Source organism: Dicentrarchus labrax, unplaced genomic scaffold, assembly GCF_905237075.1.
Source record: "Dicentrarchus labrax unplaced genomic scaffold, dlabrax2021, whole genome shotgun sequence".
NCBI classification, from domain to species: Eukaryota; Metazoa; Chordata; class Actinopteri; family Moronidae; genus Dicentrarchus; species Dicentrarchus labrax.
In genome coordinates, this window is record NW_026136709.1 from 6,864,932 (window position 1) to 6,885,572 (window position 20,641).

The following is a 20,641-nucleotide window of genomic DNA, read 5'->3' on the forward strand; positions in this document are numbered from 1 at the left end:
CACCTCCCCCTTCTTCTGTCCACCTCCAGTTCCTCCCTGTTGTTGCCTCTCGCTTACCTTTCTCTTTTATTGATCATTAGCTGATGTTGGGAAGAGAGAGGGGATGTAATTAAGGAGCCAGACTGGTCTGTCAATTCTGCTCAGCCCTGCATGGAGTGCACCAGACCAAGCGATGGCCCTAATAGGGCTTCATACTGTAAACATCACGCACACCTGGACAGCAGCAGGCCCCAGGGAAAAACAGGAGAAAGCCACTCTCGACAAGTTAGCACTGATAAAAAAAAGAGAGTTTATTGCTTAAGATGTTGCAAGTGTGTGTGTGTGTGTGTGTGTGTGTGTGTGTGTGTGTGTGTGTGTGTGTGTGTGTGTGTGTGTGTGTGTGTTATGAAAGATCCAATCAAACAAAAAAAAATCCAAATAAAATATGGATAATTGACAATTATTTTGCTTTTTGTATTTACTATCAGAATAAATTGTTCCTGACAACATGGGGAAAAAAATCAGCTCTATCACAGTTTGGGATTAGAGCTAAATAAAAATGAACTAATTGTCCTTTTGTGATTTAATTGTGACATAAATGTATCCATAAAAAGTGACACACAGAACAATGGGCATCATGCAACAACTTCTCATACAAGATTCCTTCATTATAAATAATTTTGAGCTGGTTCAACTTAAACAAAGTACTGTTAAGATAACTCTTTGGTCACACTGACATCACGAACAAATTTGATTTCCTTTTATATTTTCTCAGTTTGAGTCAGTTCTTCATTTCTTACTAAGATCTTACAGCTGCAGTTGCTCCTGTTCTAGCTACTCTCTGGAGAGTTTGAACTCCCAAACAATGCATGCTGGGAAGTCTGCTAACTATTTAACTGTCAGTTATTTAACTGCATGTTAAATCATTCCCTTTATTTCTGTCACTGCGCAGCGCTGCTTTTTTTAGCCTTTGGTAACATTCAAGTGGAACTTTTGCCACGAACTGAGCGGAACAGGCAGCCTTATATGGCAGTTTTAATGGCGTTGATTATGTGTCTGATCTCACAAGCAAGAAGTTTGTCCAGTAAAGAGAGTTTGGTGGATCCCATCTGGACTTGTGCGCACAAATCTTACAGGAAAAAGTAAGAAAGGATTAGGATAAGAATATGAAAATGTCCTTGCATGAGGCCCAGTGTGTATTGTATTTCACATAATTTCTTAACTGTGTGTATAAGTTTGTCTTTTCCTCCTTATGTGTGCATGTATGCATTGTGGTCCATGCAGGGGTGACAGAGAAAGGGTCTTGTGTGCATCCTCCTGTTCACTTATGCTTCGCCTCTGTCCCCTTGTTGGGCCGACGCTGAGCCGCTGCTTTAATCGATAAAACTATCAAAACATCTTCGCCGCTGCCCTCTTGTTGACTCTGCGTGTCTCTTGTCTCTCCTCCAGAGAAAGTCAGTATGCTGTCAGCATTGATCGCTCCTTTCAAGTACATAAGCCCTGGGACCAGCAGCACAGAGGACGAGGACAGTTTAAGTAAGCTGCTGCATCTTTTCTTTCTCTCTGTCAGCACGCTGCGCTAACTCCCTCAGTGGCAGGCCTAATATGAAAATGATCTGTCTGTCACCCACATAATTAATTATTTGGGAAATGGGCTATTTGATTACGCATGGGTGTCAGCTTGTGTGTTAAAATCTGTATTATCTTATAAAAGTGAGTTATTGAATATTAAATTTGAGTGTTCGTGATAAATAAGTCATTAGATAGTGTACGCAGGCGTGCATGTACCTATCATCTAGAGCTACAATCTGCTTCAGCCCACCAGTGAATGTCAGCACTTGATCCCAGCCTCCCACTCCACCATTAACATTCTTGTGGCAAGATCTGAACACCCTATTTTTGTTCATTTCCCATCAGAAATGCAATACGCCACCACTTCCCCATAACTAGGTTTGAAGAGCGTATCACAGCTGTTCAGACTTTGCTCTCACAGAGGATAGAAGTGTGAAATAAAGCGGGCTACAGACATTTCATCCTTTCTTGGAATGTCTGCCACTCGATGTGATCCCCACCCCCATTACAAATAGGATTGATGCTTTGCATTGGCCACAGGGACCGATGTTTCCCACTCACAACACAGATTCAGAACCAATTTGGAGGCAGATTACAGAATGATTTGGCAGATAACATCGCCATTTTTAGGGGATTTGTATTTGGATTTTAAAACACTTAAATATGATAGAGCCCTGTGGTATGAAGTGCGCTCAGCTCAGAGAGATGATTGTAGATTTGTTCATTACCATTTCATTGTGTATCAAGTGGCTCAATCTGCCTTGGGAGATTTTCCATTTTGTTCAGCCAGGATGAATGTGAGTGTCACACAGTAATGACTACTTTTATTTTTGCTCCTGTGTTGGATGTATTTTTTATCGCTCTGGATCACATTGTTTCTGTTTTTATTGCAGGTACAAGCAGTGCAGAGGTAAAGGAAAACCGTAATATTGGTAACTTAGAGGATCGATCCATAGGATCTGCAGAGTGCCAGTCGCTTTTCTGCTCCGACTCTGCAAGAAGTGGGAGCTCTGGTCTGAAGAGGAAACGACCACTGGAGGAAGACAACAACGGGCACTTGTGTCAACTCCGCCTGATCTATAAGAAACTGTCCTGGTCTGAGGCACCAAAGAATGCTTTGGTGCAACTCAATGAGCTCCGGCCGGGCCTCCAGTACCGCATGGTTTCTCAGACAGGCCCGGTCCACGCTCCTGTCTTCTCCATCGCTGTGGAGGTGAATGGGCTGACCTTCGAGGGCACAGGACCTACAAAGAAGAAAGCTAAGATGAGGGCTGCCGAGCTGGCCCTCAAATCCTTCATCCAGTTCCCCAATGCTCCTCAGGCCCACTTGGCCATGGGAAACATCTCAAACCCTTCGGCTGACTTCACCTCAGATCAGGCCGATTTCCCTGACACTCTCTTCAAGGAATTTGAGTCTTCGCCGTGCTCCGGTGGCCTCTCGCTCTGCAACTCAGCAGCAGAAAGCGAGCTACTATCGAGTGAGCTACTGAGACATGGACGGTTGCTTCGCCATACCTTGGACCTAATGGTGCAGGCTCAACAGAGGTTGGGTGGTATTGTTCCAGAGCCAGAGGCCGCCAAGAGTCCTGTGGCATTGCTCAATGAGCTCCGGCCGGGCCTGCGCTATGCCTGCCTTTCGGAGCGAGCTGAAGGCCGACGGCTGCGCAGCTTTGTGATGGCAGTGCGCGTGGACGGGCGGATATTTGAGGGCTGCGGTCGCAGCAAGAAGCTGGCCAAGAACCAAGCGGCCCAGTGTGCGCTTCAGGCCCTCTTCAACATCAGGACAGCCCCTGAGGGAAGGACAGGCCTCAAAGCCAGCAGGAAGAGTTGTCCTCATTTACCCCAGGTGAGTACAGACACATCCCCAGCGCCTGTCTTCTGCTAAGCTTCTTTGGCAGATACTCCACTTCCTACAGGGGCCTGTAATGACCAAAACAGCAGGCGTGCAGTGAAAAGCCAAACACCTTCCAACAAGTAATTAAGGAGGAAAGGAGATAGGCGCTAAAGAGAGCAGGGATGGAAGGAGAAATGGTGGCACTGCTGATAAAGATATGTGTAAGCAAGCTGGCATTTACCTTGTGTCAGAAATAGTGTATATAGTGAAAGTACAGATCACAGATTTGTGTGCATGTGTTTGTGGGTGCCTTTGTGTGTGTTCTGCAAAGCCGGGGTTTTGAGTAAACAATATCTGTTTGTTTGTCTATTTAAATGGAAAAAGCATGTAAATGAAGCTAATTATTGTCCTTGTGCCACTGACACAAGAAAAATCTGCATCACAACCCAAATTAGTTTTTTTTTTGTGTCTTTTGAGTCTTATGTGTTTGTAGAGCTGTAATTGGGAGAGTTTTGTAATTTTGCATGATCTCCTGTTTCCTCATGTGTGGCATCACAGTGTCTACAAACATTAATTCAATCTGTTGCCCAAAGGAGATAGGAAAGCAAAGAGCAAATCGACAAACAAACCACCGAGCCCAATCCCATGCTCATTTACCCAAATATGTAAATGGCAATCAGCGCGAGGAAACTAGTTTTATAGAAACTTCAGGAAATTGGAGAGCCTAAAGACATAGTGGTTGGATTGGCTGGCACTTGTTGACAAACATTTAAAACTTCATTTCCGCTGAAGAATTTCATCTAAAGTAAAACTGCCCTGAGTAGATAGTCACACTGATTTTAGTTGTTTACTATTGTTTGTGTAGAGAAGAACCTTATATGCAAGCTGTCCAGGTCACTGGCATGTTGGCAGCTCAAAGTGAAACTTTAAATTTTCCCTCTACTATCCTAATACAACACAAAAGAATGTGCAAAGCACTACACTCTTGAAGTCTTGGATCGAAAAATTAAGCCGTACACATCCTAAGCGTCCTTTCCCCTCAAGTCTTTCCTTGAAGCCTGCTGTCGACAGACACGCCACGCCACCATATTGTGCTCCTTCGCATCCTGTAGGGTATGTGTCGTATTAACATTCTTTTTCAGCCTTGAAGAAATAAACTGGCGAGAGTGTCCTTCCCCAGAGCACAACATCAACCCAACAAACCTGCACATGTTTGCCTGGGAGAAACTTTTTCTTTTTCTCCCTGCTGCCACGGTGTCTAAAAGGATTTTAAGAGGATTTGCCGCACCCGTTTAGTTCCAGAAAGCACTCGCTTGTGGAATTTCTTGAAAGTCAGCCGTGCTGTCTGCCAGGCTCGAGAGGCATTTCATTTTCATTGGTAAAGGAACAGCGCACATACAATATGTATGTATGTATGTATGCATACATGCCTGAATACACATGTGACGAGGCATGTGTTTGTGGGTATGATGTGTTCCATGTCTGAACTGTTGCGTAATGTTAATTGAAAACCCTCCATCTCACATACACTCTCTCCATGTTCACATGTGAGTCAATCGTCTTGCCAAGCACTGATTGCATGGGCAGTAGTTGACTACACTGCAGATGTGACGGGTAATGTGGGGGTGTTTGCCAGCTGTAGCCTGGGGACAAAAATGTTGTGGTGGTATGCCAAGTTATCTGTGCCACCTCGGCCCGTTCTCTTTCCCAGAATTCCCTCTGGCTGTACCTGTTGCAGGATAAGCTCTGTTGGGAAGATATTAATGGTCCTATACAGTATATGGTTTAATACCCTTTTCCTGACCTTAGAATTATTAGGTTCTATCTGATATTTTTGTCGAAAAAGTCTTAGTCACATGACAGTCAATATTTTTTTTTTTTAGGGGGGGGCGGGGTTTGTTTAGTTTCATGTATTAATGGCCTTATACGTGGGAAAAAAAGTGAAGGTCATATTTCCAAAGTCAATTGTTAATCTTATTCCACCTCTTTACCATGTTGCCTCAATTATCTGTAACTCTGGTTTATTGAACTCAAAAGATCATGAAACAGTGTCCACTGTGTGGTTTTAAAAAGCTTCCATATGCATCACTTGAACAGAGACCTTTATGAATGACACTGTAACAAATACCAACTGAGATGAGTCATTTTTATCTTGTTCGCTCGCTAATTTTATTTGCACAGTTCATGCTGTAATTTCTCAGCAATGTCTAAATCACAGCAGTGTAGTAGCGTCACTGTTAACCCCTTAAAATTAAATAAAATCTATATGCAAACCCTCATTATTGGTTGCATATAATTTATGAAAAGTTCCACCAGAGAGTAATTTTCCCACATTTTCATTTCAATAATTATTTAAGTGGCCTAAATAGGTAACAATGTCCTGTATTTCACAGGATTGGAGAAAATTCAGAGAAAACCTGTTTAACAGAGCAAAATACATGCAGTTTGGTATTTAATCCCGGTGGTCATCTGAACACTAATTCTAATATTATCGCTGTTCTTGCAGATAAACGTAATAAACGCCTAAAGCTGAAGATACACTGCACTGAAAAATAGTCCTGACCCAACTTAGCAGCTGTAACAGCCTGTACCCATGTGGATACCCTCTATTTACACAATATAATTCCTCCTGGCAAAGGAGGCAGTGGGTCATCTTAATCATTCCCAATGGTGGTGGAGAGCTTTCGTACCCAACCTCTCGACTGATTGGTTTACTTTAATAAAGACCCAGAGGGTACACCACCAGCTAACAGGGTCAGAAGTAAAGCACAGGGTTAGGACAACACTGCTACTTTCTTCTTGTTAAAAAAAAGAAGTGGGGACACAGAGAAGATGAAAGGCATTCCACGCTTGAATATATTGATGGAGGACAATGAAAGTAAGTAGGGGGAGACAGGACAGTAATATGAGGATATTGCATTAACTCAACAGAGTGGAACATAAGGACGAGGAGCAGCATTACTCTCTCAAACTGGAAGGCTGGCAGCTCCAGAATCCATCCCTGCGATGAAATATTTAAACTCACCAGAACTGCATGGTGCTGTTTTCTTCCTCACATACATACTAAGGAATAATACAGTGAGAGTGACAAGACAAGCATACTAGTGCACATCCACACATGCAGTAGACTCTGCAGTAATATAGCCTATACTTTCCTCTATTTCTCCTATGCTCATGTCTATGGGAATTGACTTTAACAATCATACCAGAAATGAGGCATTGGGCCACAGTCTGCTTGACATTAACAAGCTATTTGTCTTCCAGCAAGGACTTTAATTTTTTATTCCTCCATTTAACCTTTATTTATCCAGGGAAATCAAGTGAGAATGCATTCTGCAGAGATAGCTTGCCTTATATTGACTTCTCTCTATTTATTCATAGCTGAGAGACGCCAAGTACAACCACATTCATTTAGATTAAGCAGCTCTGTTAGAGCTAATGGGAGTTAGCTGCCTTGCTCAACAGCACGTCTTCAGTTGTAGTTCAGGGAAGGGAGATATTCTTAGCTGATCAGGGGATTCAATGTAAAAGCCTTCTGGCCACCAGGCCAATTTTCTAAGGGACAGTATGGAAATTATTGGGGTGGGGAGTGGTGCTGAATATTATGTTTGACCCACACCTTCTCCCCTCGTATATTTTATTGCAACTGTTTAAATAAATTAGTGAAAATACAGGAGCTTTCTATTTTTGAATACAAAGCCACCAGCCACCATATGAGTTAACCGGGAACAGGCCACAGCTCGGTGCTGAAGGGCTTGTGCACCACATTATTTTCACCCCAATCCCAGCCCTCTGTCCTTGTAATTACATTTAAGTATAACCCGTCCCTTTTCCCTATAAAGCTGTGGTAACAAGTGTAATTGTAATTGTAAACATAATATTAAAAAACCTTAATAAACCTGTAGGTGCTACACATAGATATATTGTTCCATATTTTGGAAACCAAATAAAACATTGTACTCTGACCTTCAGTAGAAATTCAATTTCCTCATTATGTTATTAGAACACGCACTTTAGTCCAAATTATGTTTTTTGATAACATAATGAGGAAGAATAGTCTCCTTTCAAAAAAAATAAAATGTATAATACTTAACTCCCCTTTCTGCCCTCCCCCTCTAATACTTTTGTCAGCCTAACCTCAAGGTTCATTTTCTTTTTTTTAATTAAAAAAAAATTTTTATCAACCACAAACCCTATAAAGCTGTGGTAACAAGTGTAATTGTAATTGTAAACATAATATTAAAAAACCTTAATAAACCTGTAGGTGCTACACATAGATATATTGTTCCATATTTTGGAAACCAAATAAAACATTGTACTCTGACCTTCAGTAGAAATGCATTTTTTTATAGTTACCGGAAAATGTCTTTGTATTAATTTAGTATAACCCGTCCTTTTATAAAGTGTGGTAACAGGTATTGTATTGTAAACAGTATTAAAAAACCTTAATAAACCTGTAGTTTTTTGTCCAAATTATGTTTTTTGATAACATAATGAGGAAGAATAGTCTCCTTTCAGCAAAAATAAAATGTATAATACTTAACTCCACCTTGACTGACCCTCCCTCCTTCCCTAATACTTTTTGTACAGTCCCTAACCTCAAGGTTACATTTGCCTCTAATCACAACTTTTAGTCTTTATTATTAATCAGTCAGTATAAAGCTGTTCTTTAATCCAACCCACAGCACTCTAGTTACCGGAAAATGTCTTTGCCCTATTAAAGCCTGCACAGTGAAGTGAGAAAGTGCCGGAGTAATCCTGACACCCATTTCACCAAGTGGAATGATTACCCCACTGTTCAGGCCTTGATTGGCCACTTAATCTCTCTCGCCGTCACAACGCACCGCGGTGTTGCCAAGTCAACTGAGCCTTAGACTTGTGTGCAGTAGACGGAGAGTCAGCAGGTCCACGTGGAAGGACAGTATGAGGTCAGTGGTCAGGACGCTGCGCTCTGCCACCTTGGATTAAGGTCCATTTGAATAGGGAAATGTGCTTGGTGGCAGAGCAGCATGGAAATTAGGGTTAATGGGGGGGGGGTGAGGAGAAAAATCATGAAAGAACTGCAGATGAAAAAGCCAGCACATTTGTCTTTTGGTTATTACAAACAGAATATTTTAATTTTTCATTATGTCAGCTGAGATCAAACCCAGCTGTATATTGTCCTTTATCTCATTGCGGTTCACAATGATTTGATTTAGTTATCTCCAAATGTGAACCATCACAGATAGAGAAGGATACAGACTGGTCAAGTGGAGTAATTTCCCTGCCTCCGCCACGGCAAATTGAATATGATTTCAGACACGTGAAGGTGACCCCTGTCAGCCGCTGAGCCTCTCGCAGATTGTTTTCTTTGTCTAATCTCTCCCACTTCTAATCTGTCTCTATATAAACAGCTGTGACAGGCTGATCATTAATTAATATTGCCACAACAAATTAGCGACAGCGATCGCCCAGCCAAGCACCCTGTCTAAGATAGAAATCCACCAAGTCAGAGAGAGAGAGAAGGTGTGAACAACACATTAGAGAGGAGTTGATTAACAGCTTCAGAGACCTTGCAGATAGTGTTACAGCCTCAGCATGTGGACAGTGACGGATACACACACATAGTGACAGCTTCCACAGCAGACTGTACTCACAGGATCAACTGTGATTATCACTATAAGTGGTGCAGTGCAAATAGCCTGATAAAACATCTGCATTCATCAGTGTCTACTGATTCAGAAGACACTGTAGTTAAGTTTATTGGAACTGATTGGTTCAAAGTACCCAGACTTGTGAAAAATATAATGCAATGTAAGGATAATTTTTGTGGTTTTATTCATAATTTTCAACATTGTACTCGTGGAGATTTGATAACTTGGCAACATAGCTGCATTCTGGCTGTACAAGACGTAGAGTAAGGTACATATAGCCAAACTCTACAGTTCTAACTCGCTGAAAGAGTAGCCAAAGCTCTTCAGATGCAAAAAGAATCAGTTTATTCTATGTGCAAAAGGTGAAAATAATGTGGACCATTGTCAGCACAGCTTACACCCCATGTTGTCCCAGAGACATAAATAGGCTAATGGGCAAACAATGACCAATCAGGAAGAAAGGAGGCGAGAGGCAGAAGGTGTTTTGTATGAAGTCATAAGCTAACTTGTCTAGACACAACAAAAACCATTTGCATTTTTGATCAACTACACAACTCAAAGTGCTTTGGTATTCTGCTGGATGCTGCAGAAATGGCAGAATATCTCTGTTTTTATATCATTGAAGGTTGAATGTCTTTGGACATCAGACATTAACACGCAGTTTGAAGATGACACATTCGTACTATTTTCTGATGTTTATAGTATAAGCGATTAATCTATTAAATGAGAAAATAATCAAAAGATAAATGGAAAATAAAAATAATCATGAGGTTTATCCCTAGTTGCAGTTTTGTCAGAACTAGTGATCCTAACTGAAAAAAATATGCTACTAACACCTTATTTGTAATAAACTATACTTATCTTCTAAATAACACCAGTAGGTCTTTGCTGTATTTTAAAACTAATATCCTGATCTCTAAATGAGGCAGAGGAGGGAATTTCTCATGTGCATCCAAAAAGTATCTCATTACAATTTGTCACCTAACGCACAATAATAAGTTGAGCAAAAAGTCACTGTTTGCACCTGGACTGTCAGTCTGCCCTTTAAGCAGCCACTTACCTCATCATGTGGTATTGAAAGAAAAAGCAGCTTGGGAGAGATTTGTGTGTGAAATTACTGAACAATAATGTTTCCCTGTCTGAATGGAAGCACCCTGTACATGGAAAGGTTAGAATCATCCCCAACTGTCTAATATGTATGCAAAATATGACCTATGAGGCTGCAGGCTGTTGAATCTAATGTACCGCGTCAGCATGCAGCTTTGAGGGAAAATCCCTTAGCGGGGAGGAATTGAAATGGGGTTGGTCGGGTCAAGTCACCTCACATATACAGTAAAACGCCCCTGTAATCTATTCCAAAGAAGCGTGACGCTCCTGTCTGCACCTCTGCTCGCCCTACAGTATCCTCAGTCGCTGCTACAAAGTCTTCATTGTTTGTGACAGTCCTCCATTCCTCCCTTTACCTCTTTCTCCCTCCTCCTTTTCCCCTCCACAGCCCCTAGCTGTGAGCCGGAGCATGGCTATAATCATTTCTGAAGAACCTCTCACACTTCATTAAAAGCATAATCAAGTTCATTACAATTTCATAGGCGTTCAGGTACCAAATGGCTTCCGATAAATCACGACTATTGGTCCTGTGTGGCTGGCATGTGTAGGTTTATCTCTGGCTCTCAGGCAGGAGAGAGGGGAAGAGGAGGAGGGAGGAGAGGAGAGGTCTGGATGTCTGGCCTTTAAATGACCTTCCAGCCTGGAGCTATGGACTGTTCTGTCATATGCACTGAATGGAGACGTGCACACACCCGAATCAGCACGCATCGCAGCTGGGAGATCAGATTGTTCATGAAGCCAACACGCTGATATCCAGTAAGCAGATCAACAGATGTGGCACCAAAGTATTGTTTTAAAACTTAACACACATGCTGTGTGCCGGGCAGCACGACATCCCATGATTCACTGTTTTATCTTACAGTTGTTGTAGGTGATTACTTGTATTACTTGTTGTGTTGGGGAGAAGATAGCTGTCAAAACAATGTTTATACACTGGGATATTATACTGAAATTTTAGACACAAAGGATAAAAAAAGCTTCCTGGATTTTACTGACAGTGTAGTTTCAGCTGTGTTTCCACCGCAGGAACTTTCCCCAGGGACTAGCAACCTAAGGAGGAACTTGGTGCGTTTCCACCATAGGGATCATGATCTAAATGTAGTTCCGGAGGCATTATTTAACCCCCGAAAAAGTCCCTGATTTCAGATTTGATTTCATTATTTTAAAATCTGCAGCAGCAAACGTTTGTCATTTGTTGAAGCACAATAACCAAAAAACATATGACAGGTGGGCCGCAAATTTGTAAAACTGTGCCAGAAAATTCCATTTAAATACAGCTGTCACTTTTTTTTTTACAGTATATTCTGTGTGTGGAAAGAGGAATGGGAGTTTGGAAACACCATGACAGAAAAGTTGGGACTGCTGCATGCCTCAGTACATGCTGGAGATAACCACTGTTACCTTTTAATCATTTTTACTGTATCCGGCAATGCAAAAGTCTTTTGATAGGGTGAGACAGGCGGAGGAGGAGGAAGGGAAAGGAGAAAAAAATCAGTATCTGCAGAGAAGCAATGAGCTGTGATTTATTTATACAGATATTAATCCATTATCATATTTGCAGTTATGCGTACAGTATTTTTTTTACTATTACAGCAGCTTGCTTTCTGATCATAAATTAGTTCATTTAGCTGTCGCTTTTAATCTACCAATATGGTGTTGATGTTTCCGTGCTTCCTGAATTTATTACAGGCGTCTTAGCTGCTGATTGTTGATTTGGCTTTTCAGAAAATAATAATCAGCCATGAGCCCATATTATATCCTCAGAACAAATGTCCTCAAAAATATCTGTCCTGTGTCTGCTACACACAGAGACAGACACACATCCCTTGACAGTGATTGTCCCTCCCCAGCTACTCACATGCCTGGCTGATCACTTGGACCCACTGGGCCTCCCAAACCTCTGTAGATGCTGTCCCGTGGGGTCCCCTCCCCTCGCTTCCATAGCTGAGGAAACCTGGCTCCTGTTGTTGATATTTTCAGCTCGACTGTGGGATGGATATATTTTGTACGGCTGTTGTGTTAAAGTACTCACCTTCACATCAGTCTGCTAATACCTGTATTGATTCAGCCTTGTTCCTTCATAGCCTGACTGCATCTGAAAGACGTCTGAGACATCTTCTGTTTGTGCATCTGGACTAAATGTCTCGTTTTTTCAATCTGTACAAAAAACTAATTGTAAAAAACAACAATGAACCGTTTGGCAGTCTCCACTGGTAACCCAAGAAATGGTCTGGACCCCCCGGAAAATAATTAATTGTTGTCCTAACACTTTGGTTTTTGTTCATACTTTTTTGTTTTGTAGTTCGGAGAAAGTCGCGCTAGCTTTTTCGCCCTGTTTCCAGTCTTTTTGCTAAACTAAGCTAACTCGCTGTTAGCTGTATTGTTCATATTAAGCGCCACTGACAAGACAGTGATATCAATCTTCTCATCTTCCTCTAAACAAGAAAGCATTCAAGCATTGTCAAGCAAATGTTTAACTGTTCCTTTAAAGATTTGAAGACTGAGGCGGTGGCTGTTGTAAAACTAATTGTCTCCACTGGATCCACATTGATGCATACCTGCGAACTGGAAACCATGGAAATGTCTCATGTGAGCATAATTAGTAGAATACTGGGAATAAATGTAACAACAGTCATACATTTTTATGCCTAAATGGGGGAAAAAAAGCAAAACATCTGTTACCTCTGTCCTGCTCTCTGGGACTGTACCGTGCCTCCCTTGGGGGAGACAAAATGGGAGAGGCTGGAATGAGGTGTATGTATGAGAGTGTGTGTATGTAGGTGTGTGGAGGAGGAGGGGTAAAAACCAAGCTGGCAGGGGGAGGGATGAGAGGCAGGCTGTGTGGTGGGGGGGAGCGAGGGAGGTGAGGATGGATGGAGTGCAGTGGGGGGAAAGAGAGGAAAACCTCAGCGGAACAAAAGACCTTCAGGATTAATTAGGCGTCAGATTGGTTGCAGGGCACAGCGGGAGGAGAGAGAGAGAGGGTGAGAGATATCGAGGGGGGGATGTAGAGAGAGAGTTTAGCATTCTGGGAAGACCTCATGTCCTCAGCCCTCATATTTCAGCCTGCCTGCCCATGAGTATACAACAGGCAGCTAGTTAAGGCCTGTGCTGTGCCTGGAACCACTGTCCACTGGGTTATGGATGGAGCTCCTTCTACATCTTCATGTATTTTTATGTTATCCCACTGGGCAATAAGAGGAAACAGAGGTCATATATGTACCGCATAATGTTTACATGATGGTTGTGTTAGGGTTCTCCGCACATATTTTGTAAATGTGATCAGGCATACATGCACATGCGCTAGTGTAACATTGTAGGGAAAATAGATGCAGTGTTTCATAGTATTCACTCTGTATAGCAGCATTTCTCCTTGCCCTACCGCGATAGCTGAGCACTGCCAAATTAGAGGAGTATGAATGCACAAAATAAATGCAGCTGAACTCTTACTGAACTTTTTACTTTCTCCGCTCTTATCAGCTGTTTTTTTTTTTTTTTTTTTTTTTTGTAACAATTGTTTCCAGAACAGCTGAATTGCTGATTCAGGTCACAGGCGCCACCTCTAAATTTAAGAAGCGGACCCGAAGCTGCCTGTTAATACCGTCTCCGTTGTCATTGTCACAGAGGGATGTTTCTAGGGCGACCTTTGATGGCACTTCTTCCCCTCCAATACAGGAAGTGCTGAACTCTGCATACAGATGACAGGCAGGGTTGCCATGAGTCATAATATCTCTCGCCCGATGCCGTCTCCTCGCAAAGCACTTAGCAGATCAAATAAGAGGCATTCTGGAGGCTAGAGCACATCATGCCCTTAGAACATTTGTACCAATCATTCACACTATCACAGAGGCGGCTCGTATGTACACCTTCAAGATATCCCAGCAGCGTGAACTTTAGAACAAAGTCTTCTGGGTAGATGGGCTGATTAGCCATTCGATTGGCTTCACAGAGCAGTGATAAAGCTTTGACAGATTGTGTTATATGAAAAAAAAAATCCACGGCTCACAGCATGAATAGTTATCATATGCTTTAGTCAAAAGCTGAAAGGAAAAGTTTTCAGTCCCGGTGACTTTTAAGCTTTTAGATGAAGAAAAGTTTGACCCAGCTCGCTGCACTTATCCATCACATTTGGTGAAAAGATGATGAATTACTAATAGCACTGGCAGAGTTGTCCTCACAGTTGTATATAACTTTAACCGCCACACACTCTGACTTTTAATACATTTCTACCGTCGCTTTAGCACCTGGTTGTATGTCAGCAGGTACATAACAAATCCATTCCCGCTGCCCTGTTTCCTGTCTCTGCATCCCTCCTGAATTTCAGGGCCTGTATTGCACTCTCCTGTGCTGGATGATGAACTAGCACCGTTCCTGCTGATGGAGAAATGAAACGCCACAGTCACAGACAGACGCATATAGGTTGACAAGCAGAGTTTTATGCACTAAAGGCATAAACAAAAGTCAACTTAGCTGAAAACATGCCACTGGTGTTTGAAGTAACATCCTTCTGTGCGAGGATGTTTTCAGGTGTCACTTCACTCACGGGAAAAAGTATAGAGCTATACACAATATAGTGAAAGGTGAAAGCAATAAGCAAAATAAACAGAGTCAAATCAAGAAATGTAGGTGGAGGAAATGTTAAAAAAAGAGAAATAACACGAGGGATTAGTCAAGTGTTGGCATAGTGTCGCTGTGCTATGAATGTATCTCGAAAAGGGATTTTGAATGTTGCAATAAAACTGAAGCTTGTTGTTGGATTCACCTAATGTTAGAATTGTTGATCTGGCAACACCTGTGGTTACCGTGGTGACAGCAACACTTGAGTATTTACTTTGTCAGAAACACAATAGATGACTAACTGGTGTATCTATTTACAGTGCAACCAAAACCACTCATGTTGTTTCAATAGAGAAGTCATCTCGTGCTTTGTGCGGTGCAAGTATCTTTATAGCAGGGCACAGTAAAATGAATACTTCAAGCGATATTTAAAACTCTGCAGAAAACGACCGTTTGGCTTTGTAGACGCAGTTTTTTTTATAAATGATTGATGATTGACAAATACTTTGTTTGCTGTGATTGCTTCACAATAAAGCCCCCTTTGTGGGCGCCCGGTTTGCTCAGTGGGTAGAGCTAGCGACCCATGTACCGGAGGCTGAGTCCTTGCTGCAGCAGCCCAGGGTTCAAATCCGACCTGCGGCCCTTTGCTGCTTGTCATCCCCTCTCTCTCTCTGCCCCCCCCTTCCTGTCTGTCTTCAGCTGTCCTATCAAATAAAGGCAATCAAAAAAAATACTAAAAAAAATAAAAATAAAACCCCCTTGTGTTTTACAAGTTGCTTTTAATGTGAAAGAGAGCAGTAGAAATGTTGGGTTAGCATTAGCAGTAATGTAATACAGCTTTATGAGATTATATCAGATGCTGGATTACACACTAATCATTTCCTGTCAACCTCATGCATGTAGGTACACGATTTGAATCCAGCAAAGCAAAACAACTATATAGAGAGGTAATTACAGAATGTAAATACATTGAATGGCTAATGCATAAAAAGTGCTGAGTGTGTCGTCCGATAGCTCGCCTGGTAGAACCTGGTACCGAGGCAGGGTCCTTGCTGCAGCGGCCATGGGTTTGACCTGTGGCCCTTTGCTGCGTATCGCTCTCCTGTCACACTTTCACACTATCAATAAAAGCCAATAAAAAGCCCCCAAAAATATTTGAATAAATAATAAAACGATATGAATGAAATGATAAATTGTAACAAAGCAGGATTTGATTTCATGAAAATCTTCAGGATTATACTGTAACTTTAAGCTAAATAAACAATTCACAAGCCATCTGAAAATGCATTGTCACAAGGCTGAAAACTCATGTTTTGCTTATCAAATGAAAGTTGACATTTTGGAGATGCGTGGTTTATTTTGGAGTTTCTTCTTTACAATGCTTAATTAATTAAAGACATGCAGTTATTTGTAAGAGCTTAGTCTACCTGCTGTTCTGTTTTTTCTGTCTGCTGCGTGAAATGTCAGCGTTGAGCCTGTGACATTGCATGCTGTATTGCCTCATTTCAGTGTTCTCAATCTCCCACACTTTCGCCCATATTCAGGTGGCATTCAGAGGTAGGCATGAGCGCATGCAGACTACAGTATACACAGACTGTGCTGTCATCCATAGACTGTATGAATGCACGCTCCTTTCTCCCTTTTCTCCTTTTGTAAATTTCTTCTACTTGCTTTTCTGCAATAACCCTAATGTCAAGCATCTTCCCCTCTGAACCACTTCATAGAAACACATTTACAGCTTTGTTTTAGATGTGGCAGCTCTTTCACACAAACAGCCAGGCGCCCCAGCATAGCTGACATTCAGTGCTTTCTCTCAGTGCTGTTATTAAAGCTTAACCTAAGCAGCGGTCGGGGGAGATGCATCCACAGATTGTGGAGGTGGAGAGACGATGATATCCCTGTTTTAAGGTGAACTGCTCATTTGTCTCTGTTTCTTTTTCTGACCGCTTTTCACTTCACCTTCTAATATAGCAGCAGCGTACATTGTGATCTGCGGGAAGGACAAAAAACATGAAAACGGAATAAAGAAAACAGCTTGTTAAATCTGCTGTACAACACTTAGTAGCTTGACACGCATTCATTAGAGAAACTGTCTGACACATCAGACAGCGCTGAGCAGTGGTGTGTAATTTTCAAAAGGAGGCATAGACTTTAAAGTACAGCACGCGTGCACGTACACACTGAATAGGTATAAACCTTCAGTGTTCTTTGCCTTTTTTTTCTACTCAGTTCAATATTGACTCTCCTTTCAGTCTATTGTCATGCCTCTCCTGCTGTCTCTGCTGGCCTACTGCAGGAGCTTATGAAGTATGTGAAAGGTTTGGCAGAAAGAAAAGAAAAGGTGACAAAAGAGAGCATGTGCATTTGTTACAGTCTATCTGCCGTTCTGCTTACTCTGCAAACGCCACGTGATGGATTTTTAGTAAATGTTAAAAGAGCAGGGGCCACAGACTGATTTCTCCGGCACGCTCAAAAGCCTTTCTCACTCGGTTATTTGCATTAATTTCATCCGCAGGCTGTGAAGTGCATATTATATTATGTCGCACAAGCTGTGCGTGTGTGCACAGCGGTTGGCGGTGAGAGGGATCATGCACTGTTTAAGCCTCTTCTGTCAAGGGATGTTTGTTAGAAGCCACATTCATCAGTGCAGAAAAGAACAGCCCTATTTTCTCCAAAGGGCAGATGTAAACTTATAGTGACTGTCTGCAGGATAAACACATCACTGTTGTTGGGAGAAAACCTCACATCTACAAAATGGCAACTGAACAGCTCTGTTTAGAGTTGGACGTACATGCATTCAGTTTGTCCAGGGGGGATTTGAGAGGTTGTCATAAGCTCCCAAAGGTGAACTTTTCACCCCACTGAGGGGCTCGTCATCTTTCAGCTGGAATATGGCAATCAGTGGAATTAAAAGATGTGAGGTTTCACCCAACATTGATCATTTAACTTCACACTGGCACATAACCATGCTTGAAGGGACAACATCTAAAAAAAATAACATAACACAGCTTTTCGGGATATGAACAGGTAATGAACCATTTTTGCTGTAATATTCATCAGCAATAGCTTTTCAACAGTTTCACCAGAATTGCTGAGCAGTGCAGGAGAAAAGCTTAACTTGACAGCTGTTATTTTTACCTCATGATATAACATTGAAGCCTAGCACCTTGCACGACTTGACAATAGATGTGAAACTCGCAAGCTGATGTCTCCAAAGAGCATGCACAATGTCACAATTATCAACAACTTTCTCCTTTTTTTTCACAGATACACCAAATTAATTTTCACATGAGCCTCCTCCCAATGTGTCAGACCAACTGTACATTCATTTGGGCCTCCTCCTGTTATACACACAACCTTTGTGTTTTTTAAGAAAAATCTTGTAACATGGCCCAATGTTGCGACTTTTATGGTCACAAACACAGACAAAGCATTTTATACTGAGGCTAATTTCTATTATCTGAATTTTGGCTTGTTTTCTATTTCATTCTGATGCCAGTGGCTGCAAATGTGTGTTTAATATTATATAGCGTTTTACAGACCTTTATATTTCCATCTTCATCCCAGTTAAATGTGGGGCTGGTCAATCTGGAGGAAGATAGTTGAGTCTCATTCCCCAGATCATCAAATATCAATGCTTTGGTGGGAATCAGCATTCATAATCATGACCCAGAATCAGCTGATGCTAATAAATGCATAACAACAACCATTTAACTCTCTTTAGTTTATATTTTAACCAAAAATAACCAAAAAGTATAGTTGTTTTTGCTTTTAACATATTTTGGTTTAGTCTCTTTGTACTATACTAAAAATCAGAGACAGGATTGACTGAAACCAAAAGGGATAAACAGAACTGAACTCTGAATAAGAATAAGAATGGATACAACCTTAAATCATATCAAATCCTGCTTCAAGAAACACAAACACAGTCACACGCCAAAGGCCCATTAGCTCAAGACAAAGTTAGCTACCTGTCCCGACCGCCTCCATTATTTCTACCAGTCTCCCTCATGTCATTGAGGCGCCCCAAACCAACACAACATTGACATTTCCCCATGATCCCTTGTTGACTGTTAGGAATTCAAAAAGAGCACCCAGAGCTATGAATCAAATGTCAGCCGTGGCGCTGTGGTGGAACCGTATCAATATCTGATGATGTATGGCTGGCTGTAGGGCCTTTTGGCCACAGCAGCACCCGCAGACATGACACAGAGACTGGTCCACACTTAGTCACCAGCAGAGGGAAGGCCACTGGACAAATTACTCCTTCACAAGCAAATGGACTCACTCCACACTGCAAGAAACTGCCGAAGAAGTCCAATAGACTTGTTCTTTATTGTAAAAACCATCACCAACTGTCAGCCAGCTAGATTTAAGATACTGTAATTACATAATTCCACTCGATTTTCTTTTGTAAACCTAAAGGTTTTTTTTGTATTAATTATGTAATCTTGCAGAATAGTAATGTGTATTAATGTTGGCATCATTTGTGCAGCTGAGTGTAATGTATTTATAGTGCGTTGGTTGTATTTCCGCATGGTATTAGCAGCACATTGTACCCTTGACAGTACATTATGTTACAGGCATTGCTTGACAAGGAGACAGAATAACAGAAAAGCATCTGAAAGCACCAGTGTTTCCCCTCGTCTGCGTCTCTAATCTCCACGCCGTGGGGAAAGCGGTGCTTGGCAACAGACGTTCACGGGCACCGTTCAAAGGGTGGTGCCGGGATTTGAAGTCTTGCTGATTGCCAGGGTCGAGCCCGCCAAAAGAGCCACAGCGGTATCTTCAAGAGCAGCAGAGATGGAGGCGCGGCCGCCGCGTCTGGGCGGAGGCTGACACAATCGCCCACCCTTTGGAGGGAGCCATCGCAGCACTTCAGAGGAGCCATTTGAATGGCTTGGGCCTTTCAAGACATGAAAGCCGATGCTAGATCCTGCCGTATACTCCCAAATGTTTTAAAGCAGGCGCTGCAGCCTCTCCACATGTCGAAACAGCAAACACCGTTTGGTTGTTGTTATTATTTCTGTGGCTGTGCTCTGGCCGGCATAAAATATTACAGATTCCAGACAGAAATTCTCTGTTGGGAGATTGAGAATAGAGTAGGACTGATAAATCTGTGAGCGCACACATCATGCCAATATGTGACTTTTATTAAAAACCCGATGTCCCGCACCTCTGTTGTGATATAAGTCTGTCTCTGACCACTGTGAGTAGTGAATATTATTTCATTAGGATTATTATTTTATATCACATATATGACTTGTGTCTCTCAACTAGTGTGGTGAGGGGCTACTGTAAGTAAAACCTGCGTCATCCTGCCTTGAGGAGCTGCTTTTAATGTAGACTTCAGGAATATAATAATAATAATGTTTAAAAATTGAATTGAATTGAAAAAATAAATTGTGTAAACCAGGCTCTTCCTGAAAATAATTACATGTGTGTAGCACAGAGCTGAAAGCTTTGTTTGAAACCTACAGATGTAATCTGTGCTTCTCTGTTGAGAAGAAACACATGATTTTGTTCAGGCAATGTATTCCTTCAAATGAATGAGTTGGAAAAAGATTAATTTAACAGAAAGCCTGTGTTGTGTGTATGTAACTCTGTTAAAATGCTGACGAGAACTCTCAGTAACGCCCACTAACGATGAGCCAGATACAATCTGTGCCTGACCATCTAGGCTACAGCTTTGGTTTTTTGTTTGTTTTGTGTTTCTATATACAGTTGCTATAAGTTGGTTTCTTTAATACGGAGTATAATGACATAATATACCTCTCACATAAATTAATGTTATGTGTACAAACTATTTTCAGTATAACAGTGGACTGTGTTCTAGCAGATGTGGCTCTGCACTGGACCCTACTTTTAATGTTTGAGCATGCAAATCAAAGAACTTTATAATCCCCAAAAATTCACTTCTGGCAGCTTCATTTCATCTTTAAAGAGTCACATTATTCCA

General features: G+C 41.7%; 1 protein-coding gene across 2 annotated transcripts in view; it reads left to right on the forward strand.

Annotated features, from left to right (window-relative positions):
• The window catches only part of adarb2 (adenosine deaminase RNA specific B2 (inactive)), a 174,842-nt gene that overhangs the window by 110,412 nt on the left and 43,789 nt on the right, over positions 1 to 20,641 (forward strand). Inside the window, exons 2-3 of one of the 2 annotated variants that reach the window (XM_051411111.1) lie at positions 1,429 to 1,515; positions 2,445 to 3,397. In XM_051411111.1, the coding sequence (XP_051267071.1) occupies positions 1,429 to 1,515; positions 2,445 to 3,397 (1,040 nt within the window). The remainder of the gene's footprint in view (positions 1 to 1,428; positions 1,516 to 2,444; positions 3,398 to 20,641) is intronic. The other variant, XM_051411113.1, reaches the window with a different exon arrangement.